Genomic DNA, 26,449 nt, shown 5'->3' with positions numbered 1-26,449 from the left:
AACACCTGTGACAAACATAACACAACACACTGGCCTGTGTGTTAAACACTGAATACAAGGAAGACTTGCTGGAGTTTGTGTTGATACATCCACTTTGTGGATCTGTCCTTCAGTTCTCTAACCCTAACCCTTTTCTAAGTTTATATTTAAGATTCTTATATGTTTATTGTATGCACCTTCCTGCCACAGTGAATTCCTTGTTTGTGTAAACTCAATTGGCGAATAAAGCTATTTCTGATTCAGATTTTGATTCTGATATTCATTCAGATCCTCATTTATGTAGAAAACGCTACATTGCCTGCTCCTCCAGAAAACCTCTAGCATGGGATCAGTTCTAGACATAATACACATATACACATAGTTGGTATGATATCAGGTTTTTAGAGCAAGAGCGTGCGCTGCCTGAGTGTGTGTGAGAGTGTGTGAGTGTGAGTGTGTGTGTGAGTGTGTGTGTGAGTGAGTGTGTGTGTGTGAGAGAGTGTGTGTGTGAGGGTGTGTGTGAGTGAGTGAGTGTGTGTGTGTGTGAGAGAGTGTGTGAGTGTGTGTGTGAGTGAGTGTGTGTGTGTGAGAGAGTGTGTGAGTGTGTGTGTGAGGGTGTGTGTGAGTGAGTGTGTGTGTGTGTGAGAGAGTGTGTGAGTGTGTGAGTGAGTGTGTGTGTGTGTGTGTGTGTGAGTGTGACACAGAGAGCCTCAATACAGGGAAGGGATGGCAGCGCAGTCTAGCTTCCTGTCTCTGTGTGTGAGTGTGTTTGTGTGACTACAGTGTGTGTACAATCTGATGTCAGACCAGAATTCATCTCAGCACTGAACACATCTCAGCACTGAACACATCTCAGCGGTGAGTCTAACACATCCACACATTTGATGATAAACTTGTCCAACTGCCAACATGGCAGTAGTAGGCCTTTGTCATCTATTGATTCTTCATAGATTAACTGATAAATCATAAGTGCCATGAGCATGGCCTTGTTATATCTTACCTGTTGGCTGCTGGAGAGCTTCAGAGGTAATTCTGTGTTTTAACGATTGTGGTCCTAAATGCATGACAAGAAAGCTGAGAAGTTTAAATGTTGGAACCGTAACCATGTTACAGGGACGTAGAGAACAGCTCAAAACGAGCTTGTGTAATAACTGCCATGCAAAAGTGGATGATTTCGCAATTGTCTATGTTGGTACGGAATGATACTGTACAGAGCATGTTCTAACTTGTATACTTAAACACATATTCTATAGTCACTGATCTTGTTCAATTACTTAACATTCTTTAGAGGGAAATTAAAAACACGTTGCCGTGTACATACTGCAGGTCCTAACACAATGTTTTGAATGTGGTGGATGTGTAGTTGTAGTTGTTGTAGTTGGTTCTTGCCAGCAGCACATTCATTTGTAAATATTTATTTGATCCGCATTACTTTACACAAAACAATCCCGTGCTCTTTTTTTTGACATTCCATACCTACGGCACACAAACCTAAAACATTCAAGCGGAAGTGGGATGAGTGATAGTATGGCATTAAGGAAATTATTACTTTGCTGATTATTTAATCTATTTTTAAAGTAAACAGATACTGACTGGGTTAGTTGTCTTATCATAAAGCATTGAGAGTTGGGGGTGAGAATGTGAGATCAGACACCCCCCAGTTGTTGGGTTAGTTCCAGAGACTGAGCAGCGAGATCCGTGATTTACGTTCAGCATCCTCCTGGCCTTTGGCTCTCGCCGTAGGACGTCCAAGAGCAGAGAGAACGACACTCGCACGCTCTTGTCAGAGTCTGGATTTTGTATTTTAATTTAGACAGATGAGCAAGATGGGGTAAGAGGGGGGAAAATGGTGGACGCTGGAAATGAACCCGGTTCTCGTAGTGTCACCTGTGTCCAGATCACATGCCGTGGGCCCCAGATCACAAACCGTGGGGCCACATGCCAGGGACTGTGATAAGCAAACTTTTATGTGTATTTTTGTACATTGGCAGTCTTTCTGTGAATGTGTGGAGCTTGTTGCTTGTTTGCGCCCTTTACCACGTTGCATTCAACAAAATATCTTTCATTTGGACTTTTATAAACTTTATGACATATAATAACTTTAGAGTAGAGACACATTTCCTTTGTTGGGGTGTCTCTGCATATTATTTAGCCAATACTATTTCAATACTCGATTTTATACCTTCACCGCCACACAATATAATGTTGTCCTTTATATAGACAGAAATAGGCGTTATTAGAATTCTTTCAAAATTATTTTTAACATTTTATGTAATAATTCTCTTCCTATACTATGGTGGATACTCGCAATAATATTTAGAATTTTAGTTTTTATCGAGGTTTTGAAAAATGTTCCCAAACCCTTTCTGTAGTCATTCTGACATCATGATACAACCGTCATCAATAGCCAATGTTCAATATGACCTGCTGTATATTGAACCTAGTAACTGACCTGTAGCAGTCAAGATCCTACTCAAGGATTCTACAAGATTACTAAGATGGTAAGGTTATTGTTCAAATGAAAAAACATAACAATTTTAAAAGATAGCAGTGTTAACTGAAATTAATGCATAAATAACACATTTGTTCGCTCCCACAGAGATTCACAGGATTTTCATCAAATACAACAGAATTTCACATAGTATGTTCTGTGATAAGCTACAGTTTGCCTTCTGTTTTGGCTGCTATGACTACACATCTTAAAAAAAGACAAAAAAAGATTTTACACTTCTCATGTTCAGATCTCCACAGCAACACCAGTCAACAGCATTATTTTAATTCAATTAAATAAGGGCACTAGTGACCGTCAACCTCTCATTGAAAAAGCTTAGTTCTTGTCTGTATATATTTCACAGAACGCGTACTTCAAGAATGTTTGATAGCTCTCTGTAATAACGACCTTGTGTGTGTCATACCTGTGGTGATAAACTCGAAAGGCAATCAAATACATTCCTGAAAAATGTATACTGTGTTACATTTTTTGTAATTTGCCAACTGACACTTCTAACAGTTTATGTAGAAGATCAAATTCCCACAGAGATACTCAGGACGTGTTAGTGAACCTTCAAGATGTGAATTTGTCCAGTTTGGAGTATTCACAGGCCCATCAGGGACTAAACACACGCTCAACTCTGTGCTCTGCAGAATGAGATGGGCCCGCTGTCCAACCCTGTTAACCTGGACCCAGATTTAGACTCATCCTCTACATATATACTGAAATAATGCCTCTAGAAATGTGAAACCATAGAGATAGGATTATCTATATATTATATTTATAGCTTTCACAGCTGAAGTTCTTCGATAATACATTCTACAAAGTAAGATCAACAACAATCCTTTTGTTAGGGACTTTTAATGCAACTGGATACCACATCAGTTTCTGCTTTTACAAAAGAAAGAAATTCTGGGTATTTCTTTATTGCAGTAAAAAAAAAAAATTATTGACCCTTGACCTGGCAGGCCGACACGCAATGAATTCACTGCGCTCTCTTTAATTAAGAATTGTGTCATAAATATGACTTCTGTAAAATCACCTCATGACACCTAAATATGTGCAACGCATCTGGTGAGGAGCGTCGTTTGGGGGATTCTGATATATTTCTGATAGAGTTGCATCGGTCTCATGTACCTCATGGATTACTTTAACATCAAATGTAAATATGGATGTTCAGTACATGATGTGGTTGCGTCTTGAAAGTTACCAATCAATGCGATCTCTCCAACCTTGTCGTGAAGTGGGACGTAAACCAATTCAGTAATTTGTAAACAAACTTCTGGTTTAAAACGTGTTTCTTTTAGGGTTTGAGATTGGCATGGGCATTTAATAACACATCACTCCAGAGTATTCATCATTCCAATTACTTTGAACTATTCTCATAACAGTATTAGTCTACTCTCTATCAAATACGTTACTATCATTAAATAAACAAAAGCATGGTTCTGGACTCCCCCTACACGGCCACAGAAGTTTTTGTCGAGCTGAGCCAGGTGCTTCCTCTCTCTCTAAACATGTTCTCGTTTTTCCAAAACTAGGTGAGCGAAGGAGTTTTTATTGCATGTGACATAAGGATTCCCTTTTTCATAATTTCACAAAGAACACAAATACATCCCTCTCCACCCTTTCTCTGTTAACCTCCGTCTCCATTAGTCTCCATTCAAACAGAAACTGAGATGTTTTGTTTGACGTTTGTTCCACCCTCCATTTTTTCCACTTACATTACCATTTGTATGTAAAATATGAAGCCACATCATCTTAATTACATCTATTTAGTGTCTTCCTGGTTGGTATGTGCCTACACTCATTACCTATTGTTTGTCTGTAACTAGAACAGTTTATAATCCATAATAAGTCACAACTAGTTCAAAAACAGCGTGAAAGGAACACTGAGTCTGTATTTGTCTTCTCTTGCACAACACTTCATGATAAACTTCCACTTAAAAAACCAACAGACAAAAATATTTTCACAATCACTTGGACCAAAATGTCACTTGTTTGTGATCCCTAACCTGTGTTTCCACTGACATTTATCTATATAGAGAAGCCCAAGTTATCATTGAACCAGAGACAGACAAGCTTACCAAGTCGTGTCTGTAGACCTCTCAAGTTTTCTTTCATTCTGATGAGCATACACACCCCAGTTCCAACATCAGTGGACCCCCCAAATAGCCATTTTAAAAGTGAGAGAGAAAGAGAGAGAGAGCTTTTAGAAGTTTAAAATGTGTAGATGCCTAGAGACCGAACAATTGCAAAACAAGGGGAGACCCAACGTAGGAAAGACTGTGGGAGGTCATGATGAGGCGAAGCAGGGACATCTCGAAAAAGTGAATCACCTCCTCTTTCTCTCCCCTAGCCCACGCTATCAGTCTTTTTCTTTTTCAGTAATGACTCTGTGTGGTGCACGCCAACTTCATTGGGGCCCTGACTAACCAGGGAGTCCTCAACTCTCAGGTATTTTCCATCGAACCGAAAACGAGCAAGCGCAGACACATTCTGCTTTAGATCGATCAGCACCTGAGATGCTGATCGGAGCTGCATGCTCTGTGTGTTCTGTAAGGTAATTAGCTCACATCGAATCAGGACAGTTCACAACACATGTGACAAAAACCATGCCGTCTGTCAAGACCTTTACGACAACCTTGCTCTGTTTCATTGAACCGAGAAATGGATGCATGGTAGCTTGTTGAAAAGGAGAGGTCGAAAGACAGAGAGAGAGAGAGAACAGTTGAAAGTTCACAACCTTTTTTTTCTTCTTTTTTTTAAACACAGAACAGAGTGAGGCGGAGAGGTAGAGCATGAAAAGAGTAGAAACCTCAGTGAGATGGATGAGACGCGAGTCACATGTTTGTTCGGTCCTTGTTGTGGTTGATGTCGCTAAACCACCTGCTTGAGCATCCCGTCTCAACAGAACAGCACAGAACACAGACCCTCTAATCTGCTGAAAATTCATAGGCTCTCACTGACAGGCAACACTAGGAATGCATGCTTAGAAATTTGCACTTCGTAAAGTCATTTAAACTAAAACTTTAAACCCAACTTGGTTTGAATCTCCAGAGAAATGCGTAAACAGAACATGAAACGACCATGTTTTGAACCAAAATGAATATCACCCTAGTCTGCAACTACTTTGTCCCTGCCTGCAAATAGGGCAAACTGTAGATTGGAGTTTGCTGGAGACTACATTGGTAGTGTCTCTCTATCGCTTCATTTTCTGTACCATCTCTCTGAGTATGCGCTATAGACCGTAGTCATGTGGACCGTGTGACCCTGCGGCTGAACAAAAGCACGGAGCCTGAAAGAGCATCACACTGTTTTTAAACAACACCTATACAGACCAAAGCAAACGTAACAATTCTGTTGTGAACTTCTGAAGTTGGCCTTTAAGTGGATAACTCTGAAAGTAACTACAGTGAGAACTCAGAGGAACACAGGTGGAGTGTAGGCTTAACAAGCCTTTCTGTTCTACAGAGAGTGAACCGGACCCTCGGTTTGAGAGTAAAGAATATGTGTAGGTGTCTCTCGACACATACAGTGGACAGCAGTGTATATGATATGTGCTTGAATTCACTTAATAAGAGTTATTTATCATGGTGAGTCTTAGAGTCTATTAACTTAATTGTGTGAGAAAGTCAATCCATCCGGTAGACGACACTCCCTGAAATAATTGCAAAGTTCAGTTACAGAAGCTGTGTTGCTGACTAAATTCAAGTTGATTTCGATGTATTTATAAATTTACGCTTGATTTGGAATGGAACGTTAAATTGAATGCAGTAAAGACGTTGGTGGAGCGTTAGAGACAGTTACTTTGATATAACGTCTTATTGCCTACACGTAATTTGATCCTTACTATTAATATTGCTCTACCTTGAAGGTGAAAATGTATAGTTATCTTTGGATTTTACTTTTAATTTCATCTCAATAGGAAGTTACCCTTTGTCTGGAATGCTCATTGATTAATTAACAGAATTTATTATTTGAATATTATAATTACATATTTGATTATTTGGTCAAATAAATGTTTTATTCATCTCAATAGCAAGTTACCTTTCGTCTGGAATGCTCATTGATTAATTAGCAGAATTTAGCATTTTAAAATTATGATTAAAAAATTTGAGTATTTGGTAAAACATTTTGTTGGCTATGAAAGCGTTACCGTGGAAATAATTAGATTAACGGACAACCATTTAAAAGTAAATACAGTTTAGGGAAGCATTTGGGTATGTGCTGTGTCAGTAGTTGCCTTGGCAATAATTCATAAAACTCTTCTCTTGGACAGCTGTAGTCGTCTCATCTTTTAGGAACCATAGTCTTTGTTGAAACAATTGGCTTTAAATGGATCCAAAGTGTTCATGCAACGTTTGTATTGCATTCAGCAGCCATTACATATTTGTTATTGTGTAGTTAGTTAAATATCAAATCATTATTACTTATCAAACTGTTGTAATTATGTATGTAATTACTTTTGCAATCATGTCAAGACGTTGTAATGACCACATGTAAATTGGTAACCCGTACACTCCTTCAAATCATTATAAAACATTTCTATGAATTCATTTTGTTGTACAATAGCCATTTGTATCAAATGATGTATTCTTTTTATAAATTGAAGCTAAAAAGACCTTGTAATGCCTTGTAATTATGCGTCATGTCAGCTAGACTCTGCGTTAACATGTACTGCACTTATGGCGTATATTTTATTAACATAACAATTTGGCAAACATTTCTTCCTAAATACTTGCTGTTAGTGTGAAAATACGTTAATAAATTAACGTACATTGTACTTTTAGTGGGTTGGTGCTTTTATGGTAGAAGAAAACTTACATTCAACTAACATACATCCGTTCCAACTCGTCATCCAATCAATAAGGTAATTTATGAATCTGAATGTTCTTAACCAATAATTGTGTGTTTCCTGATACGCTATAGACCAATCAGCTGTGACGGAAGCGCTACAAGGTATAAAAGCAGAGTCTTTACACTGATGATCAACACAAGCATCTTAATAATCAACAAGTGACATTCGACGATTTCTTGTGAGTATAAACATTTTAAACTTATTTTTAACAACTGTTTTATGTTGGTGCGCTGCCACCCCTCCTATAAATGTAGTTAATGATTTGAATCTGTAAACTGAATGTAACTGAAATATTGTTTTCTGATACTCATTCGTCATTCCAGAAAAATATCTGGAAGTTAGCTAAAGTGAACAATGTATTAGAACAATTGTTTTATCCGTAGGGGATCACAGACTAATCATCCCTGTCTCTCCAGCCTCCTCCTATTCACCTCTCTCTCTACAGTATACCCTCCCTCCCCCCCCCCTCCCCTCCCTCCCTCCCTCATCCCCTCCCTTCATCCTCACCTCCCTCCCTCTCTCCCCTCCTCCCCCCCTCACTTTTTCTCACTTCTTCTTGTCTGCTACTGAACCTCCGCCCTGACCACAGACTTGATCATGCTTTTCTGGGTTAGCTCTTCAGCTGTGATCTCTCTCTCTCCCCCTCTCTCTCCCTCCCCCCTCTCTCTCTCTCTCTCTCTCTCTCTCTCTCTCTCTCTCTCTCTCTCTCTCTCTCTCTCTCTCTCTCTCTCTCTCTCTCTCTCTCTCTCCCTCCCCTCTCTCTCTCTCTCTCTCTCTCTCTCTCTCTCTCTCTCTCTCACTCTCTCTCTCTCTCCCTCTCTCTCTCTCTCTCTCCCTCTCTCCCTCTCTCTCTCTCCCTCCCTCCCTCTCTCTTTTCTCTTTCTTTTTCTTGTTGCTTCCTCTTCTTTCACTTAAGCACTATTCTTTGCTCACCCTACTCAAGTGTTTGACCTGCCAGTCTGAGTGGCCCTTTCTCATCCTACTGTCCAGGATCTCTACTTATCTAAAATATCATGCCAATAGCATCAAATAACATCTCAGTACTTCTTTTCTTATCTGGGTAAATCACATTTAAAGTCTGTCTGAACTCTGATACTCCAGAATTTTACATACCCACAAGCATCACTCAACCATACACAACATACATAAAAAAAACGCACTTTACCACACTCCTGCTATACTAGCGGCAGTGTGGTCTCTTTTTTTCACAAGTCAAGCGTGGAGAAATACGCATTTCGTGGAATAAATGAGGAAGAAGGGGGTGTAAATTAGAGGGGGAGGAGACGAGATGTAAAACAAGCGTAGGAATTTACACCTCACCAAATCAGGGCCCACCACAACCCACGCCCTCTACACACTCTCTCTCCCCTCACATCTTTCAACCGAAGCCCACCACAAAAGCTTCTGCCTTTTTTCTTGTATTTCTCAGCTCTTCCTCTCCTGTTTCTTTCTGACAATCTCTTGAAATCAGAGACCACCACAAACCCCTTCCTCTCGTTATTTTTACCCTCGTCATCAACGTCATCGTAAAGATAAACAGACTGTACACGTGACCGCTATTTCTTTTGTGTAATCTTAAAAAAATAAAAATAATTAAAGAACACATTTTAAATTGTTAAAAGTTAAAAATTACAGCATAAAATAAAGATGAACACCGTCTCAGTCATTTATATTTTTTGATAGCTTCTCAGTACAGATTACAGTAATGGATTGATTTAAATATGTGATTTTCTTTTGTTTATAGGCTTAAATTACTGTTGTGTCCCAATGAGCAGTTATCAAATGTTACATGGCTCTCTAAATCTGGATTTGCTGTTTTTTGTTTTATAGTGCAGCGATCAAAATGAAGGATTTTTGGGGCCGTCTTTCCATGCTCATAGTTTTGTTCATCTCAACAACAGGTGAGATTATGCGGATTATACGGTCCCTCTTCACTTGGGTAAAGATAGACAAACAATGATATTCGTCAATATATGTCAAATTTGTATCCTACCCCTAATCATTTTATTATCTGACCACCAATAGTTTAGGTGCGGTTTGTAGTAAATGTAAGCAATGTTTCGCTATGTTTCGATATTTTATAGATGTAACGTCAATAAATGTAACTATCAATTAGGACAGGACAGGAAATGACCCATGTTCTGTTTGTCCGGTGCTTGCAGGGGCTGTGGATGCAGTGAACGTTGTGGCGTATGGTCAGGTGGGAGGACAGATCACTCTCAGGACAGAGTCTGAAAGCGATTTATACGTGGACTGGTACTCAGACGGACAAGAAGTAATATCTAAAAACATTTATGGTGTTGAGAAAAAAAGTGAGTAACATGGTCTATTTGATGTATTCTGCAATTGGGTGGTAGCTCTTGGTATTTTGTTTCTCAAATTGTTGAAAAACTGTTCAGAAAATAAAGCTAGATATAATTAAAAAAAAATACATATTTATAATGTAATCTAAAACAATTATAATAGAATTATGAATTCCTTCCTGTCAGGTGACAAGTGGAAAGGCCGTGTGTCGCTGTCTAAAAACTCCCTGATCATCTCACAACTCAGATCGGAGGACTTCAACAAATCATTCAACTGTGAACTGAGGATGGGGAACACGCTCAGATCCTCAACCACATACTCTCTCCGCACCAGTAAGAGTCAAAGAAAGATCTAATATAAATGAACAGAAAGTACGGTCATGTACCATCAAAACTGCTCATTGATCAGATACAGTCTACTGACCATGTGACGTGTTCCCCACCCCCTGCCCCCTCCTCCTCCCTCAGTGAGTGTGCAGCCGCCCCCCTCGTCCCTTTTGGCTGGGGAGACCCTCTCTCTACGCTGTGATCTGCAGGGTCCTGACAAGCGGCAAGTGAAATGGCTGGGTCCCCAGAAAAGAGACCTGTCAAAGGACAACAGGGTCCAGGTACCCAATGGGATCAGTCTGACTGTGAGCAACGTCAGTGGAAAGGACCATGGGCAGTGGCTCTGTGAGGTCACATCTGACAACCAGCAGTACGTTGCTAACGCCTGGGTAGTGGTGGTGGGTGAGTATTGCATCTGCCTCAAACTGTAATGGCAGGACACACTTATACCATGATATTGTGTTGTTCTTGCTTAAAGTTATCTTATCCTCTCTCTCCTTCTTTCTGTTTTCTCCCCCACCCCCCCCCCCCGTGCTCTTCAGATCTCTCCCCTGCACCAAAACAGCCTATCTACACCTCTACCTCCTCCCTCTCACCCCTCATCCCCTGCTCAATCCCGTTTAACGTGTCCATGCTTAAGGAGAAAGGCATCAAGGGAGCCTACTGGAGTTTCACCCCGGGCCGAGCCTCAGGCCTCCCCTCAGGGGAGCCGAAGAAGCTCCTTGCCCTGGGGCCCCCTCCAACCTGGGAGTCTCTCCTGAAGAGTGATAAAAAACTCCCAGTACTCCAACCTCCGCAGAAGAACAACTTCGACTTCTCCCTCCAGTGGAGCGGGGTGACCGAGGGCGACAGGGGCGAGTACACCTGTGCTCTGGAATTCAAAGGCGACAAAACACTGAAGAGGGTGATACATTTGGAGGTCCTGCAAGGTGAGTGAGCTGATGTGAAAGTTCTGTAGACACCTTGTAAAATCTCACCCTGACCCACAATCGGCGACCCGCAATCACGTTTTGTCACGTATTTGCGTGTTTTCTACTCCTATCTCTTCTTTTCTTCTGTAATCTCTGGCACTGTACTTCATTATCAGTCAAGTCTAGTATTGGATCAGGCTTGTTGTGCTAGTCATTCCCTAAGTATCTGTTGATTCTTTTTGTTGCACCTTGCCAGTTCTCTCGTCTCTGCTAGCTAGAACAGAAAGAATGCTAACCTGATCTTTTTCATGTATATTTGCCTGTTTTATGTCCCATTTCAATCATCTTGTTTTATCTTAATTTTTTTCTCCTTTCTTCGGGATCTCTTCCTCTCTCTCTCTCTCTCTCTCTCCCCCCCCTTCTCTCTCTCTCTCTCTCCCCCCCTTCTCTCTCTCTCTCTCCCCCCCTTCTCTCTGTCTCTCTCTCCCTCCCGATGACAGTTATATCCTCTCGTGGACCACAGCTTCTGATTGGTCAGGATGTTAACCTCACTTGCAGCCTGGGCCGTCCCATGGCCGCTGATCTGAGCGTCAAGTGGATCCGTCCGACGCAAAGAGGAAGCCAAACCTCCTCGCGTTCTCAGAGCCCCGCCCTCAACTCCACCCACCTCACCATCCAGGAAGTGGGCAGTGGCGACCGCGGCAGATGGAAATGCGAGCTGTGGAGGAAGGAGGAGAAGCTGACGACAGCAGAGATCACACTGAAGATCGGTGAGCTCAGGAAGTGGAAGGGGAAGGAGAGAGAACCGCGTTATTGTGTTTCACGGTCTCCATGCGGCCAGGGCGTGGTGCTGTGTGGTAGTAAATGTGTTGAGGCCTCAGCCTACATGAGGCCTCAGCCTACATGAGGCCTCAGCCTACATGAGGCCACAGCCTACCTGAGGCCTCAGCCTACATGAGGCCTCAGTCTACATGAGGCCTCAGCCTACATGAGGCCTCAGCCTACATGAGGCCTCAGCCTACATGAGGCCTCAGCCTACATGAGGCCTCAGCCTACATGAGGCCTCAGCCTACATGAGGCCTCAGCCTCATGTAGGCTGACACAGTGTATACTGTGTGTTGTGTGCCTGACCGAAACCAATGAATTCAGATGTGTAGCCAGAACGTTAGTGTGTGTTGTGTGACGATGACGATTGTCTGTTGGTGACAGAGCGAGCCCCCATGGACGTGTGGCTGCTGGTGACGATCTGTGCTGCCACTGTCATCTTCATCCTCCTCCTCATCCTCACCGTCATCCTGTTTCGGCGGCGGCAACAGGTAAAGTTGTCAGATATATTTGACTCAGGACATGAAAAATGTTCATCTTTCTTTCTGTCTTTATTTATATACACACACATACAGTATATATACTGCACACATAAATGTGTTTGTGTGTGTCGGTCTCTAGCGAGGGACGATGCCAAGGCGAAGGAAGCACAAATTCTGCCGCTGCAAAGAGTGAGTAGTCATTTCTTGTTTTAAAGCTGTCCAATGACCTTGAAGGTGATGCGGTTATTGAAATATGTATATGTAGTCTGTCCTACATAGATCAGCCTTCTGTCTCAATAAAGCCACACAATCTAGTTCCCTTGTGTTGCCTTATCCAGAGCGACTTACAGTAAGTACAGGGACATTCCCCCCGAGGCCAGTAGGGTGAAGTGCCTTGCCCAAGGACACAACGTCATTTTGCACTGCCGGGAATCGAACCGCTCAGCCACCTGACTCCCTCATATGATTAGGTTTAGTCCAAAGACAAGGCTGGCCCCTTCTCCAGCAAAACCGTTGAAACATTCTTAATTTCAAATGTTGACTTTAGTGGATTTCATGTAAGTACTTAGATATTGACGTCAGAAGACTGGATCAGAACAGAACATCTTTTCATGATTTCAGTCCCTTAAAACAAAATTAATAATTTAACAAGTTAGCCTGAATTTTTATGCAATTTTTCAATCACTGTTTTTATTTATTTTTTTGCCACTGGCTCCAAAGCGCCCCCTGGGGAGGAAAGTGGAAGGGATTTCTGTCTTGCTCTGCTGACTAAAACTGTTTTGATTCTGATACAGGCCGAAGCCCAAGGGATTCTACAGGACCTAGAGCATCTAACAGAGATTCTAGAACACCACCACAAAGAAACAATTGTTTTGATTCTGATACAGGCCGAAGCCCAAGGGATTCTACAGGACCTAGAGCGTCTAACAGAGATTCTAGAACACCACCACAAAGGAACAATTGCTCACAAACTCAGGATGACATTGCCATCAGGTCTACACGTGTGAAATACGTTTTTAATGAAAAAGAGGTCAAGAGAGAGAAAATAGAACGGATATGGATGTTTGGGGATGAATTATTCACGAGAGAATACTATCTAAATCAACTGGACATACAGTTTGTATATATTCTTGTTCTACTGATTTTATTGAATTGCATGTAATTTCATTTTGCAGTCTTTGTGGTGTTTTCACAGGGATTACCAAGGGTTTTATGCTACAAGCTTTAATTTAATCATAAATTAAAATGGTCGCCTGCTGAGTTGCAAAACCCATCAATTTTTAACACAGTTTTTCCCTCTGGCTTTGAATAATGCCAAAAAGACACACAAAAAACAATGTTTTTGTGCTTTTTACCTTATATTCATAGAAGTATATGTGTTGTGGCAACCCTGGAGCCTGGGGTCAGGTGATCAACCCTGGAGCCTGGGGTCAGGTGATCCAACCCTGGAGCCTGGGGTCAGGTGATCCAACCCTGGAGCCTGGGGTCAGGTGATCCAACCCTGGAGCCTGTGCTTTTTACCTTATAATCATAGAAGTATATGTGTTGTGGCAACCCTGGAGCCTGGGGTCAGGTGATCAAGGGGAAGTATCCCAGATTCCCGCTCCCTGGCCGGGTCAAAGCCTGTGAGCTCCACAGTTACCGCAGCGTATATATACATATACATACATATCCAAGGATGTATATATGTACATATCAGTGTATCCGTATAGAACTTATATACCCTATTACATCTTTTTATATTTTGCCACATAAAATAAACACGTGAAGAACATATTACCGACTGTGCCTTCATGACCTCAAATGAGAAAAGAAAGCAAGCAGTGTAAGAGTTCAAAAGGTTATTTGATTTAGTTCCGAAAACAAACCAGGCCTGACGACAGAAATAATGGCAATGTGGGCAAACAACACAGACGAACATATTCCACACCATTGAGATTATGTCTGTAAACTTTCGAATATTGTGTAACAGTTACTGTAAGTAGTGCACACCAGTAGGGGTGAGAACACCATGGTGAGACAGGCACAGTAGCTCTGGGGTTCCTCCCGAGTCAGTGGTGCTGGGAACAGCTTGGCTCCATGGGCTTGGATGGACGCCATCTGACAGATGTGAAGCATCCGAGCCTCCAGGACGAGTCGGCAAGGTCTGGTGTTGCTAGGCTGAACATATTATTCAGCTCGGAGTGTGGTTATGTAGTGAGGGGAATGGAAAGTACAGATTTCAGAAACATACTGAATCAGAGACAGGAGGCTGGAATGGGAAGCTGTGTGAGCAAATAAAGAAAACATTTGATTTGATTCTAGTTATTGGGCATAGGGCATGGACCGATATAACTAAACTTGGATTGAATGTCATAATATTGCACCACCGTCTGTTATATTGGGATTGTGGGGGAGATGTTACGTTTGATCATTATTTACTTATGGCTGAAGGATCAGAGTCTTCTCTCTAATCCTAAGCATGATCTGGCAGTTTGATCACAGTTTGATCACACTTCAGAACTACCAAGAAACCATGACTGAGTTTTCAGGTTACTTTGTGCTGGAACCTTCTACAGATTGACTTGTTAACCATTGTGCTGCCTTCGGGTCACATGACCCAAAGGTTCATAACGAACCACTGTTGTGTTTACACAATTTTACCCAATACAAAAACAAATAAAAATAATTTTCTTTTAACCATTGCAATGTGGGGGGTCTGAGACAGCCCAACAGTTAAAAGAAAATGCTTCACTTTGTTTTTGTATGCGGTAAAGTTGTCGCAATACGATGGTGGGTCACAATGACTGATGGGTCAGAATGACCCGAAGATAACACAAGGGTTAAGTCTTCTACTCCTCGAGGAGCTGCATCACACAGAGACACACACTCACAATGACCGCCCCCACCCACCTGGAACAGTCAGACCATCAGTGTTCCCATATGTTTTGTTAATCACACACTAACAGCATCCAAATGGTGTTCCTGCCAGAATTCAACTTCTTGTTGTGGAGAGTTGTGTTGAAATGGATTGCATTTTCCTGAGTCATGTTTCCCAGAACCATGCTGTGTTTCCCTGCTTGCACACACACACACACACACACACACACACACACATGCACCTCCTCCTCATACTATCAGATCAGTACCTTTTCCAAACACACAGTGAACGCCAGAGAAAGAGAGTGACATAAGGAAAAGTAAAACAGAGCATGGAAAGTATTTAGCAAGTTTCAAACTTCCCATTTTGGAAGGCTCTGTCTTTTGTGCAATACTAAGGGAGCTTCCAGAGCATAAAGCCTCAACGAGGATCCTGGAATAACTCAGAGCTGAATGCAACGGGTGCGGCAAACACACCGAAAGACAAGTAACTCGATCCAATACTAAACCATCAAATCAGTAGCCGAAACTGTGAAGATTTTGTCAATTGTTTTGCGAAGATTTGCAATTATGGAAAACGCGGAGGACTACTCCAGTCTGCAGGAGTTTACTGAAGACTTGTCCTCCAGAGGTAACAGACCTATTTTGTACCCCAACAACAGTAAGTATGTGTGTGTTTGTGTGTTCAGCCATGAAGAATGTTCGACCTGCTTTTAAGGACATGTTATTTTGAAGGAAAAATCGATGTGATTTATAGTCAATTCCTCTGTCTCTGCCTGTGGCACCTATCCCACAGAAACGGTAAATTGCTGTAATTTGACACATTTTACATGATTTTTTGACACACCAAATACAACTTTTACGTTTCTTTGTAAATTGATTATTTGACCTGAGTAATTATCAATCCACTCAGGTACACAGGGACTGAAAAGGGGGTCCGAGTGTTTACGGAGGGAGACTGCACTATTTGTGCTCATTGGCCTCCTGGCCTCTGTCTGTGCCAACATTGTACTGAGCGTGCTTCGTAAGTAAATGATGTACATGACAATACTACTGCTTATATGTCAGTCTGTTTACTTTCCATCCTCCTCTCCCTCTTCATGATGATGTCGATCAGACAATGTGCAGTGCCACTTCATACCTGTCTGTCTGTGTCTGTGTCTGTGTCTGTCTGTCTGTCTGTCTGTGTTTGTCTGAGTTGTCTGTATCTGTATCTGTGTCTGTCTGTGTGTCTGTGTGTCTGTGTGTCTGTCTGTCTGTGTCTGTCTGTCTGTGTCTGTCTGTGTCTGTCTGTCTCTGTCTGTGTCTATCTGTGTCTGTGTCTGTCTCTGTCTGTGTCTGTCTGTGTCTGTCTCTGTCTGTGTCTATCTGTGTCTGTGTCTGTCTCTGTCTGTCTGTCTATCTGTGTCTGTGTCTGTCTGTGTCAATTTATCCTACTCCTCTCCTGCTTGATCACTCTTCTTCTCTCTCCCATTGAAACAATGTCACTAATGGCCGTTAATCTCCATTACCGTGACATGTCAGGCCTCACAGGACTCCTGGTGTTTGATGAGAACATGCTGATCGTGTTCCCTAACCCTAAAACAAACACCAGTTTGTCCTCGTTTAACATCTCCTAAATCTCTTCTTGCGCAATGTCAGGTTTATTTACCCCATGCACAGCTTCTCTTCAGTTTTTCTTCTGTTCAGTTTTCACCAGGCTCTCAGCCAACGTTCCTCAAGAGACTACAGCCATGACGCTGAGGTTGAACTCTGTACAGAGCCGGTATATCAGTCTCTGTGAGGACTACACCATGCTGGGACAAAGCTGCTCCAAGACAGGTCAGAACAGACCTATCCACAATAGGCCTAGATTTAGACATGTCACTTTCACTTTTAGTGAACTGAATTCACTTCAGTTTCACTTTAGTTCACATGACTCATTTTCAGATTAACTATCACCTCCACCCTTTACATTGTTTTTCTCTATGAGAACAGTGAAGAAGTGTAGAGAGTGCCCTGAAGGATGGATACATTTACCAGACAAATGCTACAAGTTTAGTGATAAAAAGCTGGACTGGTTGAGTAGCAGCCAAAGTTGCACAACTATGGGAAGCCATCTGACTATCCTGCACAGCAAAGAACAACATGTAAGTATGTGTGTATGTGTTTGCCTCTGCCTGTATTTCAGTTACAGTATAAGGTATAAGGTATGTATAAGGTATGTATAAGGTATGTATCCTTTAGGACGCACTGGAAAAAGAGGCGAGGAGGATTGGTGGGTCTGACTACCACTTTTGGATCGGCCTATCAGACTTGGAGAAAGAGGGGGACTGGAGATGGGTGGACAACACAACCCTCCAAAATAAGTATGTCCCCCCCCCCCCCAAAGAATGCTTGGATTCACCCGTTAGAGCAAAAAAACATTAGCCTATCATACAATAATCATATCATTTAAATAATAATGTAAACAATGTAATCATATACAGTAACTGTTATCCATTCCTTCTCTCTCCCCCTTTTGCTATTTCTCTCTCCCTCCCTCTCTCTCTCTCACTCTGTCTCTTTCTCACTCTGTCTCTGTCTCTCTCTCTCTTTCTCTCTCTCTCTCTCTCTCTCTCTCTCGTTCTCTCTTTCTCCCACTCTTTCTCCCACTCTCTCTCCCTCTCTCTCTCTCTCCCTCTCTCTCTCTCTCCCTCTCTCTCTCTCTCTCTCTCTCTCTCCCTCTCTCTCTCTCTCTCTCTCTCTCCCTCTCTCTCTCTCTCTCTCTCTCTCTCTCTCTCTCTCTCTCTCTCTGTCTCAGATATTGGGATGAATGGGATTCAGAGCCAAATAACCACCAGTCTGGAGGGTTAGAAGGGGAGGACTGTGTTGTCCTGGACAGCTTTTCACTGACCTGGTCTGATGTACAATGTGAAAACATCTACAAATACATTTGTCAGATGGACGCCATCCAGCTCAACTGAATCACTGCTAACCTGATCAAACTGTTCTGGAATCCGAAGCTTGGAATCTGTTAATTGACTGTAATTAATTAGCATAACATTACTAAATGTGTGAATTGATTGGCAGATTCAAGGGCAGTCAATTCCTGAGTGATTTACAAAATGTTACCAAAGATACAAATACACCATAAATATTTTTATACACACATGATCTTCAACAGAGTAGTTTGCTAAACAATTGCTGTACATTGGAATTTGATTGTTTTTATTTAGTCGAATTTGCTTGCTTGGAGTATTTGAATTTGAGATCCTTACAGATTTTCTGCGCAGGTAGGCCTATACCAGCTCTTGAAATTAATTGTTACTTATTGTTGAATTTTAATAAAAGTGCCTGTTTTTACAGTCAATGGTTTAACCTCATGGTTCTCTCCGACTCGTGTTTTATCATGTCGATGAATAATGAACGCAATGTAGCACATTGTTAAACTAAGGATACACATTTTGCAATCACACATGATCCCCGTGGGACTTTTTACAAAACGGATATTTAACATACAGTTTGGTCTGTGTGGCATACAATGTGTGTGTGTGTGTGTGTGTGTGTGTGTGTGTGTGTGTGTGTGTGTGTGTGTGTGTGTGTGTGTGTGTGTGTGTGTGTAAAACTCAAAGTAATCAAATTAGTTACAGCATTTCGTTTTCATTCACATTTTTACCGTTGGGTGGCACTGTTTTCTCTCGTGTGTGCACCCCTCCTCCTGTTCAAGTGTCGCCCAATGAGAAACGACGTTGCTTTGTTGTCAAACGTGGGATGACAGCGGAATTGTGAGCAATTTTGTACACAGTGTCTCGACTTCAGTGCATCAAAACAAGGTATTTCTTTACCATTTGTATTTCGCTCAAATCAATTCATACGTTTTTCTAATAACGGAAAACTGCTCCTTCGATTATGTTAATCTGATCTGAGATAAGAGTCTGTTAATACTAGTAAAATGTGAAGAGGCCTACCGCTTGCAGGAAGCCTCGCTCAATTAGCTGCTAGCTTCCGTTCTGAGCAAACGTCGTTAGCTAAACCTGTAGCAAGACTTGAGTTACTCAGCTAGGCTACCTAGCTAGTTATTTGGATACAATCAAGTGACACTTAGAGCTAGGTACTTAGTTTACAAGTTACCAAATTACAAGTAGTTACTTTGATAACTACATAGCCTGTAGCAACGAACTATTTAGAAAACAGTTGATATCTAGACAGCAAATAGGCCCACATTTAGGAACTATACTCTGTAGCAAATACTAGCTATCATGTAACTGCACCTAGATAGCCGTGGTAGCTATCCCCTGTACATAGCTGGTGAGTTTAAAATCATTTTGACGTCAATTGCTGTGCTTCGACAGTAAACCATAAGCTACCTCTTCTAAGAGTTAAACATGATTTTATTGTTCAGTTTCAAGTTCACTTTCATGATGGGCGGAAGCCCATGCTTTAGATAAGCTGTGAGCCACAGGAAGGTTTCTTAGTGCTCGTTAGTTTATGATGAAGACGGAAAATGAAATTACTCTTTTGGAGCCCTGCCACAAGTGCTCTTCATAGAATTGTTTTGGTCGACAGAGCCATATGAATGCATAATCATGCCATGAACCTCTCAGAGTAGCTGATAAGATTTCATCATTCGAAAGTCCTAACAACAGCGGTCAACTTTTAGCTACCTCCCTTGATAATTTTTTGAGCCCTGTCTGGCTTCTACTTCTGTAAATCTCAACCTCGTCCTTAAAAAAAATAATAAAAAAATCATCCACAGTTTCTAGCTTTTGATCATTTCCCTTTGCCCGCTGCCGTGCCTGTCTCTGATTGTGTCAGATGGAGGTGGAACAGCTGTTGTCCCTGTCTGGTTCTGCGTTGGCCCAGGCTGTCAGCTCTCTGCTCGAGACGCCAGGCCTCTACGTGTTCTCTGACATCCTCGAGCTACCCAACGTCAGAGAGGTACACGCACACACACACACACACACACACACACACACACACACACACACACACACACACACACACACACACACACACACACTCTAACAGTCTTGGGTGTTAAATCGGCATTTGATTTGGGATGTGTTTAATTGTAAAATACACCCTGAGGATTCACAATTAAATGTATGCAGGATTAGGAATTTAATTCAAGGCAATATTTTTCAAAGCAGTGTACTGTCGGGATAATTGAAACTGAAAATTGTTATAAAAAAAAATTATTTGCTAAATGTGTTCCACCTGTCAAAAGTATAGCATCATTTGAAATGGTGACTTTATCACCGGCAAAGAGTACAAACCTTGATATACATTAAATGTTTTCTTATTTTCTTGTTCTCAGTGATGGTCAAGGGTCTTATTACTAGTAGGCGGAGCTTGATCAAGAAATGACTTGGCTACATCTTGTAATATTAATTCAAACTCAGAATAGGAATTTCATTATTCTAAGCTTAATTTAGAATTCGCACACACAGAAACACACGCACACACACATTCCAAGCTAACCCTGCAGCTCAGAGATAAAACACTGACTACATCACTGCTCTATTCTGTCAAAAAGTCATTCATTACTTCTCTATTCATCGCTCCATTCGGCTCCCCGCCCTTCACATCGCCCCCCCCCTCCCCTCAGCTGGAGACGGGACCACACGCACCGGTCTACCAGCTCCTCAGCCTCTTCGCCTATGGAACCTACTGCGACTACAAAGGTATGGCGAGAGGGGTGATGGCGGTAGCACCGAGTAAATAAATAATGCGCCTGACACCCCAAAGTCGTTTTATTATGTGCAGTATTTCTCTCTGCCGGCTCGTCCCTGCCCGGAGAGCCGGCAAGGAGTCATTAACTGCTCTGCTCGCTCAGGTTCGGTTAACCCTCCGAGGGGAAAGCCTTTGCTCAGCCCCCTGACCGTTGAGGGAATTGGAAAGGGGTGTGAGGCCTACCGATGCGAAATCCTATGTCGAAGGTGCTCGGAGATCGGAGAGAGCCATAATGTAGTTCGCCAGCAATGTCCCTGGCCAATAAGTCTAGCTTAAGGCCGGCAACAGGAGCAGAAGTCAGAAATATAGGATTTCTTATTCTTCCTGGCAGTGCAAAACTCAATGGAATATTTTAGTCTTAGCATGGTGGTAGAAGTGTGTGGTGACATTCTGAGAGGAGCTGTCACAGTTTCCTCCGGGAAAAGTGTTTGAGGTGCATCCCCCAGGGAGAGAAGCAATGCAGCCCTGCCTCCCTGCTCCCCTCTCCTCCTGCCTCCCTGCTCCCCTCTCCTCCCTCCACAAACAAGCAGCTCTACACGACAGGTCCCCTGTCGCCGCGGCCGAGTCGTGGCTTTAACTCAACCTCCCCCGCCCCTCTCTCTCTCTCTCTCTCTCTCTCTCTCTCTCTCTGTCTCTCTCTCTCTCTGTCTCTCTCTGTCTCTCTGTCTCTCTCTCTGTCTCTGTCTCTGTCTCCCTCTCACACTCTTGATTTCTCACTCTGACTGTGTTCATTTTTTTCCCCCTCTCTCTCTCCGTTGGACCGTTCTTTTGTTTATTCCTCCCTTCCCGGTTGCTCTGTTTCTCCGGCCCTTCATCTCTCTCTCTTTTTCTCTCCCTCTCACCCCTAGAAAGGGCAGCGTCTCTCCCAGAGTTGACCCCCGCACAGAGGAACAAGCTCCGTCACCTTTCCATCATTACGCTGGCATCCAATCTCAAGGTACTGTTCTAGGACATGTTTTAATGTTACGGCGCAATACTTTGAAGCCTCACAGTACTTTTATACACGTCTTCATTACTGAAACGCTGCTTCTGAAGGCTGCGCTCAGCAAGTTGTGCCCGAAACAAGCAGCAGACTTGCCTCTGATGTTAATGATTTTAGCAGTCGGGCTCTTGAGACTCTGCCTTGAAACAGAAAGACACATTAACAAGACAAAAGAGGAACGTCTTAAGATAAAACACTTGACTTTGTGAGAGTCTGTCGGCAATCTTCACTAGTGGTTATATTTATAACAGGTGGAGTGGAGAGGAGGCGGAAGAGAATCGGATCGTTTTGAGACAGAAATACTGTTTTATTATCGTGTCGTCTCTCACTCTCCTATGTCCTGCTTTCTAAACTCACTTTCTTTATTTTTCTGTGCCTCTCTCTCTCTCTCTCTCTCTCTCTCTCTCTCTCTCTCTCTCTCTCTCTCTCTCTCTCTCCGCTATTCATTCTTCTAATCCTCTCAGTCGCTCTCCCTTTCTCACTTGTTCTATTTCCTCACCCCCCCTTCCTTCTCTATAGACCCTGTAAATAATAGATTTATTCATTACTCTCTTCTCCCCCCCTCCCCCCTTCCTCATCCACCTTCTCTCATTCTCTTCTCCCCCCCTCCCCACCCCACCCTCCCCACCCATCCTTACCCCCTCCCCATCCCCCCCCTCCCCACCCCACCCCACCCATCCTTACCCTCTCTTTTTTCCCATTCTCTTCCTTCCACTCCTAATTCAGAGGACGCTGATTTGAAGCTTTTCCTGCATGGAAGTTTCCCCTACATTTACTAATTGTCCAATAAAGGCTTGTTTAACACAAAACTCTCCATGACATTTGAGCTACATGAGCAATTTCAGAGTAACCGCTTTTGGATTTTATTCCGGCCAAGTGAAGTGGATCTGAGTTTATTCCGGCCAAGTGAAGTGGATCTGAGTTTATTCCGGCCAAGTGAAGTGGATCTGAGTTTCCCAGCTCTCCGTCTCTGTCTTGTCATTTCTGTCTAATGTGGCACTGAGAAAATGAGAGATATACAGTACTGTGCAAAAGTCTTAGGGACCCAAGATCTTTTAGATTAATATAGTCTTGAATATCTTTTTTTTTTTTTGGTCTTTATCTGTGCAGCAGTATAAAAGTGCTTGTCTCTTCCATTCATTATTTCTCAAAGCATTTTTGCTTTACAAAAAAAATAAGAGTGTACTCATGCCTAAGAAGACTTACACAGTACTGTGTATATATAGGCATAGTACTGTGTGTATCAGATGAAAAAATCATGACTCCATTCTCTATTCCTTCTGTGCTCGCCCCAGTGCCTGCCCTACTCCCTCCTACTCCAGCAGCTGGAGCTGAAGAACGTGCGTGAGCTGGAGGACCTGCTGATCGAGGCCGTCTACTGTGACATCATCCAGGGGAAGCTGGACCAGAGGAACCAGCAGGTGGAGGTGGACTGCAGCGTGGGCCGAGACCTGGGGCCCAACGAGCTGCCCAACATCGCCAACACGCTGCAGGAGTGGTGGGTCCATGCGTGTGGAGGTGGATATCTGGAACGGGGGGTTTTGTCTTCAGTGGTTGACAGTGTTTTTTTGTTGTTGTCTCCCTCCCTCTCTCCCCCCTCCCTGTCTCCCTGTCTCCCTCCCCCCTCCCTGTCTCCCTGTCTCCCTCCCTCTCTCCCCCCTCCCTGTCTCCCTGTCTCCCTCCCTCTCTCCCCCCTCCCTCTCTCCCCCCTCCCTGTCTCCCTCCCTCCCTCTCTCCCCCCTCCCTGTCTCCCTCCCTCCCTCTCTCCCCCCTCCCTGTCTCCCTCCCTCCCTCTCTCCCCCCTCCCTGTCTCCCTCCCTCCCTCTCTCCCCCCTCCCTGTCTCCCTCCCTCCCTCTCTCCCCCCTCCCTGTCTCCCTGTCTCCCTCTCTCCCCCCTCCCTGTCTCCCTGTCTCCCTCCCTCCCTCTCTCCCCCCTCCCTGTCTCCCTGTCTCCCTCCCTCCCTCTCTCCCCCCTCCCTGTCTCCCTGTCTCCCTCCCTCTCTCCCCCCTCCCTGTCTCCCTGTCTCCCTCCCTCCCTCTCTCCCCCCTCCCTGTCTCCCTGTCTCCCTCCCTCCCTCTCTCCCCCCTCCCTGTCTCCCTGTCTCCCTCCCTCCCTCTCTCCCCCCTCCCTGTCTCCCTGTCTCCCTCCCTCTCTCCCCCCTCCCTGTCTCCCTCCCTCCCTCTCTCCCCCCTCCCTGTCTCCCTCCCTCCCTCTCTCCCCCCTCCCTGTCTCCCTGTCTCCCTCTCTCCCCCCTCCCTGTCTCCCTGTCTCCCTCCCTCCCTCTCTCCCCCCTCCCTCCCTCCCTCCCTCCCCCCTCCCTCCCTCCCTCCCTCCCTCCCTCCCTCCCTCAGGTGTTCGGGGTGTGAAGCAGTCCTTTGTGGGATTGAGGAGCAAGTTACCAGAGCCAACCAGTACAGAGAGAGCCAGCTAAAAGTCAAAGTTCAGGTGGAAACAGAGGTCAGTAAGAATCTTTCTTTTCTTTACCTTCCGGAATGTTCTTGTAGTGTTCTTTTATCCGACAGCCCAACAGCATTGTCTAGGACTGGCTCTGTCTTCCAGGCCTGCAACCAAAGATGGCATTTCAATCGTCTTCATTTTGACGTGTAAAGCAGCTTGTCTCTCTCCCTCCTTCCCTCAGGTGTCAAACCTGCAGAAAACATTAAAGACCAGCTCCGCCTCCCCCTCGTCCGGCCCCGCCCCCGCAGGAGCTGCATCCAATCAGGATGCTGACCAGCCGGCCGAACCCAGAGACCCCGCCTCCTCCCAAGAACCACGGCAACCAGGCAAGAAAAGTTCAAAGGTGAAAGGGTAAGTTGGACGACGCTTCTCGTGTCAACTGCTTCACCCTCTACGTTTTTCTGCTAATAAATACTTTTTATCCTGCAAGAAAGATTTGACAATTTTTTGACCATCATCCTCATCCTGTCATGTGTAGAGTAGCTTTGAAGGGGGGGGTGGGACATTTTGGTTTCAGTCCTTTCAAACTCAAGCCGAAATTGCAAGGTTCGCAACACGTGCCTACCTTGCCTTTAAGCTTGCATCTTTGTTCACAGGGTAAATTTGGCAGGTTCTTTTTATGCATAGATATCACATACAACATTCTCAAAGCTTTTCCCAGCTCAGATTCACACCTGGCTGATAATTAACTCTGCCTTTAATTAAAGAGTTGGCCAACGCTGAAGTCCAGTGTCAGTAACAGTTACAATCAGTATTATTCTAGTTTATTTTCTCATTTATGTATTTTCAGTTTAATTCCCCCCCCCCCCATCAACATCAATTAAAAAGCCAGCTGCCAGTGTGAGCGTGTGTGTGTGTGCATTAGCAGTGTATGTGTGTGTGTGCATGCTCCTGTGCTCCTGGACGTGCTTTCGCATGCAGAAGTCTTAACTACCCGAGGGGTAGTGTTCCTGTACTGCTCCTGACCCGTCTACCAGGGGCTCTCTGCTTTGGGAAAATGCCACCGAATCTACAAACCCTCTAGGTGCTTTCTTCCTGAAAGGATGGCTTGCTCCTCACAAGCCTCATCTCTGCCAGGCTTGCTGTTCCTGCTAAATAAGGAATGATCACTGTTTACTTCATGTTTTGGCACCTTGACAGCCCAGGAAAGCACTGGGACAATTGTATCAAACTCGACGCGGCACTTGATTTTGTAAGAAGGTGGTGTAGAGTAGATGAGGAGAAATCGTCGTCCTGGACCGCAGATCTGGCAACACAAACACTCACTCAACTGACGCATAGGGCTGAGTCATAAAACATGCAGTCAGCGTTCATTCTGTTGTACGATGACGATGAGTTGTCTTGTCTGACGATGACGATGCTGTGGTGATTTGTGTTTTGGTCAGGCTTCGTGGGAGCGGGAAGATCTGGTCCAAGTCTAACTGAAGACAGGGGCTCAGGCAGAGCGAGGGCCCGACGAGACCCTCGCTGAACCACCACCCACGGACACCTCGACTCACTGACACACACACACAAACTCAGCAATGATTTTGTGACCACCGCACACACACAGATACGCACAACAACAGACAGAGTTGCACTAGGCACAACAAATTCAGTCTCTCTCGTGAGAGTTCTCAACTCACTACACACACACACACACACAGGTTTCAGTGAGTCAGGCAGAGCACCAGGAGTGTGACAGACCTGACAGCCGGCAGTTGTACTCAACCAGACAGACTATCTGCACTGTGTATATACACAAACACACCTCTCTCAAACACACACACGGACAGACTCAAAGACAGACAGACACACACACACACACACTCTGCCCCATGCAGAGTTGCTCTAGCCAGTCTAGACATTTAGCAACATGCAGTGAATCCGAATAAGTGTATTTGATGTGTGTGAGTGTGTGTATTGTTTTAAACAATATTATTTTGTTTTTTGGGGGGTTATTTGTTTGTTTTTCTTCTGAGCATTTATGTTTAAACATAAAATCAGGAATAAAAGACCCCCTTGTGCTAATAATGTAATAATAATCTTGACTTCCTCATTAATGTCTCTGTCACTTCCTGCCTCCTAAGTGCACTTCAAAGTGCATCTCTTGAGGGCGCATTACTAAATGTTAACTCACAGAAGGGGGCTATCAGTTAAGAGGTCAAGCCATTAATTAGGGCATCTCCCAAAAGAAGAACTGAGACTTCCCCTGTGTTCAGCCGACATGGTTACACACACACACACACACATTGGAGAGGCATTCATATTTGATAACAGGAGGCTTCCATTTCAGCA

At 43.8% G+C, this 26,449-nt stretch overlaps 3 protein-coding genes across 3 annotated transcripts; all 3 read left to right on the top strand.

The window, feature by feature from the left end:
• The first annotated feature begins 712 nt into the window (after nt 1–712).
• Nucleotides 713–14,457, top strand: LOC134023992 (T-cell surface glycoprotein CD4-like). Its single transcript, XM_062466357.1, has 11 exons — nt 713–837; nt 7,403–7,509; nt 9,162–9,232; nt 9,494–9,643; nt 9,821–9,967; nt 10,103–10,363; nt 10,504–10,890; nt 11,373–11,642; nt 12,082–12,188; nt 12,319–12,368; nt 12,974–14,457. The coding sequence occupies exons 3-11, from the start codon at nt 9,175–9,177 to the stop codon at nt 13,002–13,004; spliced, it is 1,461 nt and encodes a 486-aa protein (XP_062322341.1). The 5' UTR covers nt 713–837; nt 7,403–7,509; nt 9,162–9,174; the 3' UTR covers nt 13,005–14,457.
• Nucleotides 14,458–15,357: 900 nt separating this feature from the next.
• cldc1 (C-type lectin domain containing 1) lies at nt 15,358–18,369 on the top strand. The gene is made up of 6 exons (XM_062465728.1): nt 15,358–15,669; nt 15,952–16,062; nt 16,728–16,859; nt 17,016–17,167; nt 17,265–17,386; nt 17,821–18,369. The coding sequence occupies exons 1-6, from the start codon at nt 15,609–15,611 to the stop codon at nt 17,981–17,983; spliced, it is 741 nt and encodes a 246-aa protein (XP_062321712.1). The 5' UTR covers nt 15,358–15,608; the 3' UTR covers nt 17,984–18,369.
• A 347-nt stretch (nt 18,370–18,716) lies between these two features.
• On the top strand, nt 18,717–26,196 carry cops7a (COP9 constitutive photomorphogenic homolog subunit 7A). The gene is made up of 8 exons (XM_062465727.1): nt 18,717–18,832; nt 19,815–19,937; nt 20,608–20,683; nt 21,581–21,669; nt 23,010–23,212; nt 24,067–24,172; nt 24,354–24,523; nt 25,558–26,196. The coding sequence occupies exons 2-8, from the start codon at nt 19,815–19,817 to the stop codon at nt 25,595–25,597; spliced, it is 807 nt and encodes a 268-aa protein (XP_062321711.1). The 5' UTR covers nt 18,717–18,832; the 3' UTR covers nt 25,598–26,196.
• Nucleotides 26,197–26,449: the final 253 nt, after the last annotated feature.

This window comes from Osmerus eperlanus, chromosome 7 (genome assembly GCF_963692335.1).
Source record: "Osmerus eperlanus chromosome 7, fOsmEpe2.1, whole genome shotgun sequence".
Taxonomy (NCBI): domain Eukaryota; kingdom Metazoa; phylum Chordata; class Actinopteri; order Osmeriformes; family Osmeridae; genus Osmerus; species Osmerus eperlanus.
The sequence above is the reverse complement of the archived record's forward strand: the minus strand, read 5'-3'. Positions and strand labels throughout refer to the sequence as shown.